This window comes from Malus domestica, chromosome 05, assembly GCF_042453785.1.
Source record: "Malus domestica chromosome 05, GDT2T_hap1".
Lineage (NCBI taxonomy): Eukaryota > Viridiplantae > Streptophyta > Magnoliopsida > Rosales > Rosaceae > Malus > Malus domestica.
The window spans coordinates 24,297,182-24,301,289 of record NC_091665.1 but is presented as its reverse complement, the minus strand read 5'-3'; the positions used below and the strand labels follow the sequence as shown (position 1 = coordinate 24,301,289).

Below are 4,108 nucleotides of genomic sequence, written 5' to 3'. Positions count from 1 at the left end.
GGAATTAGACATTAATTATGTTTGTTGTGGCACCATATTCATAAAAAAAGTTAAAAACATATATTTGTGAATAGTAATTATCCTTACCCTTTCTTCTTCTAAACAGGTGGACTTGCATAAAGGCACTATTTAGATTGAACAGTAAGAGAACTTTTATCGTCCTTGACCTCCAATTGTCATTGCCAACCACCAATGTGTGGAGATGCTCTGTGCAAAACATTTTAAAGGTAAGATATCATTGAATGACGAGTTTGATACTATTATTATGGATGACTCATTGAATGATTTAGCTCAAATTCTCCAACCTCTTGTTTAAAAATATAAAAAGAAACGAATGTTATGGCCAGTAGAATAAGTTCTAAAACTATATATTGAATAATAATTGTTCCACATTTTCACATCTGACAGACTTTGAACTACATTTATTCTCTTCACGTAAGATTAAGCACATCACATGGGATTAATAGATCAAAGCGAATATTTTTGTTTGGGAATTGTTATTGGCATTTTAAAAATCTCATTCTACACTCCAAACTTTTGATATTAGGAAAGAAAAATACACTTGTGAGGAATGTAGAATGAGATTTTTAGAGTGCCAATAACACTTCCCTTTTGTTTTAGTGGAAATTAAATTTAAATGGTTTTAGCATTATTTGATAAGAATATTTTGCCAGTAAATCATAATGCAAAAGCAGAAGAATGTGTTCGCTTTTTCTTCTGTTGCTTAATGACGGAATAAATTCCTAAAAAGTTTACTTGGTAAAAACTATTTTTTAAATTTGACGTATTCTTGATTCTTATTTTTGATATGGTCTGATTTGGACAATCTTTCTCGATTCTTCTTGTCTCTCCCTTAATAAATTTGATATGTGATTAATTACTTTTTCTAAATTTAGGAACTTCGAGTTAAACCTTCCCAAGTTAGGTTTCAAATTCGAATCTCCTATACCTTGTGACAAAAGAAAACTAAAACTTTCCTAAACCTAGCTTGGCTTGGCCTTTCATACACTATTTAAGGACAGGGATATTTACCTTATGAATCCCACAAATCAAACTAGCTAAATTTTTCAAGGGTTGGTGCTTGTGGTTCTAGTGAAGTTTGTGACAATGGAAGCAACTAAGGGCAAGATCCATGGGGACGATCAGCTGAAAAACATCGAACCGGCGATGATCACGACGATCGACAGAGAAGAGCTTGACAAGGCTGAAAGCATATTGGACCGAGAATTAGAGAAAGCAAAATGTGAAATCGATGTTGGGGACACCATATACTTGGCGGAGTTGTTAACCGAAGTTAGGGATAAGTGTGACCAAGGATTGCAGACCCTCAAAACCAAACAGGGGGAGTACAAAATCTTGGTGGACAAACTGGAAAAGGAGTTCCAGAAAAAGATGAAGAAAAAGAAGGAAAAATTTGAGGAGAGGTTGAAGAGAGAGAAGGAGAAACGCAGAGAAGAAAAAGAAAAGTGGGAGGAAGAGAGAAATGTTTTGAAAGCAGAAAACGAGAAGCTGCGCTGGAATTAAGCTTATAAGGTCCTTCCATTTATTATTTTAATTAAAAAAGAAAAATATTTTTTCTTGGTGAACAAGAACAAGAAAATAGTTAACCATTTTCTTGTTCTTTTAATTATCATCACCAACTTGTGTTATTGCTGCTATGATTAATCACAAGGGTTATCTACTATTGTTTTTTTCTTTTTGGTTCTTTTAATTATCATCCATCACCAACCTCTGTTATTAGTGGTAGATAATAAGTAGATAATAAATCAACGTCGAGATAAGGATCCCTACATTTTGTTTTGATTATGGTGCTCGTTTGATCCCATGAATATCAAAAACAGTCTAAATACATTCTAAAGGAAATAACTTTGTATTTTGACACTCAATAAATTTTTAATCTTTTGATTACGTATTCTTAAATATGGTTTGGTCAATAATTAGACTGGGTTTTGAAGAGGGTGAAATAATTCTTTTGCAATTATATTTTTCTCCCTCTATGCACTATGTTTATCATCTTCTCTCGGTGTTCCATACCAAATCTACAGACTTTTCTTTCGTCTCTTTCATGGCAATTTTCCTTCGGATGGAGGTGTCCTTCCATTGTCTACCATCTGCTATATCAGCCGTAATTAATTAATAGGTAAATTACATAGTAGCCCTTCAGGTTTAAGGTCTATTACAACATCATATAACATCTTTAAAACATTTCATTTTTATACATCACGTACTATTTTATTTCAAAATAATACCTCAGTTACATTTTCCATCCATTAATCCGTTAAGCGCTGATGTGGCTGCCACATTTGTGTCATATGACTGTCAAATGTGTGCCACGTGACAAAAATAATAATTTTTTAATTTTTTTTTTTTAAAAAAAAAAACCTAAATCTTCTAACAAAAAAAAAAAAAAAAAACTGAAAGAAAACCCACCCCCTTGAACCCCCCAAACCAGAAACCCAGAAAGACCCTAGATTCTAGCACTAAAAGAACAACATGATCATCAAATTAGAAAAGTTGAAAAGTTTGGATTAAGCGTAAAGCTTGTCGCTAGTTTAACCAAAATTACTTTTTCTTTTTCACTTTCTTTGTTTTATCCTGATCCCATCATACTTAACAAAAACTTAATTATTTCTGAGCTATCTTTTTTATTTTTATTTTTAGTTTATCGGACTTGGAAGTAACATGGGGTGGAAGAATATAGCAGCCAGCACCTATGGAAGTCCAGCTGTTCAAACCCACCCCCCACGAACCAGAAACCCAGAAAGAAACCCCCCCGGGGACCCTCCCTCCCCCACGACCCACCTCACCCAGAAACCCACATCCCTCCCTCCGCATCCACCTCACCCAAAAACGAACTGAAGGGTTTTTTTTTTTTTTTTTCCTGGGTTACAGGGAGAAGAAGATGAAGGTGGGGGAGAAGACAGGAGGAGGAGAAGGAGGAAGAGGAGGGGTGGGGAAGACAAACTGAAGGGCTTTTTTATCTTTTATCATTTATCTTTTTTTTTAATTTTTTTTATTTTAATTTCTGGGTTGCAGGGGAAGAAGATGGGGAGAAGAGAGGAGGAGGAGGGGGATAAGGTTTCTGGGATTGGGGATTGCAGGGAGAAGAGAGGAGGAAGAGGGGGATAAGGTTTCAGCTTTTGATTTTTTATTTTATTTTAGAAGATTCAGATTTTTAAAATAAATTTTTTTTAAAATTAATAATTTTGCCATGTGGCACATATTTGGTAGCCACGTGACACAAATATGACAGCAACGTTAGCGCTTAACGGATTAATAGATGAAAAATGTAACGGAAGTATTATTTTGAAATAAAATAGTACGTAAGGTATGAAAGTGAAATGTTTTAAAGATATTGTAATAGACCTTAAACCTAAGGGGCTACTATGTAATTTTTCCTTAATTAATTAGTTCTATAAAGTCTAATGAGATCTTCTCATCAATCAAAGGAGTATTTTAGTTGGAGATTATTGTTTTGATTCAAAATATATTCTATTTTAAATTAATTTATGAGAAGGGAATTTAAACTCAAAGTGCATAAAAAAGCATATGTTCATTATATTAATGTTGTCACATCCACATCTATAAGAAATATTATTAGGTGGTAATGTAGTACCACGTCATCCAGAGTACTATTATTACATGTGGACAATTTATTTACAAGTGGATTTATAATAAGTTTTAGAGAGCTTTAATGAAAAGGGTTCGGGCCAACAAATATTTAACTAAAAACCATTCCAAAATGTTATAGAACCAAAATGGTTCAAAGTTTAATAAAAAATCATCCAAAACTATTGTCCACAAGTCAAACTTACAAGACCAACCCGCTACAAATCTACACTTCCGTAAATACTCCTAAATGATTTGATATGACTCTTCACCAACCTCAACCCAGCACGAAACCGCTATAATAACTTCATGTCTTCCTATCAAATCGAATTCCCCCATTTCAAAAACAACCAAATCAAAGTTGAAAAATAAAGCAATCATCGGAACAAGGCCGCCGAAACAAGTTCAAAGAAGTTTAATGGCAAAAACCGACGAAAAAATGTCAGAAAAAAAACAAAAGAACCAAAACATAAAACTGTTTCTAGAAAAAAAAAAATCA

The 4,108-nt window shown here is 33.5% G+C and overlaps 1 protein-coding gene across 1 annotated transcript; it reads left to right on the top strand.

Moving 5' to 3' along the window:
- Positions 1-1,107: 1,107 nt before the first annotated feature.
- LOC139196158 (uncharacterized) lies at positions 1,108-3,129 on the top strand. Its single transcript, XM_070821817.1, has 3 exons — positions 1,108-1,466; positions 2,893-2,950; positions 3,037-3,129. The coding sequence occupies exons 1-3, from the start codon at positions 1,108-1,110 to the stop codon at positions 3,127-3,129; spliced, it is 510 nt and encodes a 169-aa protein (XP_070677918.1).
- Positions 3,130-4,108: the final 979 nt, after the last annotated feature.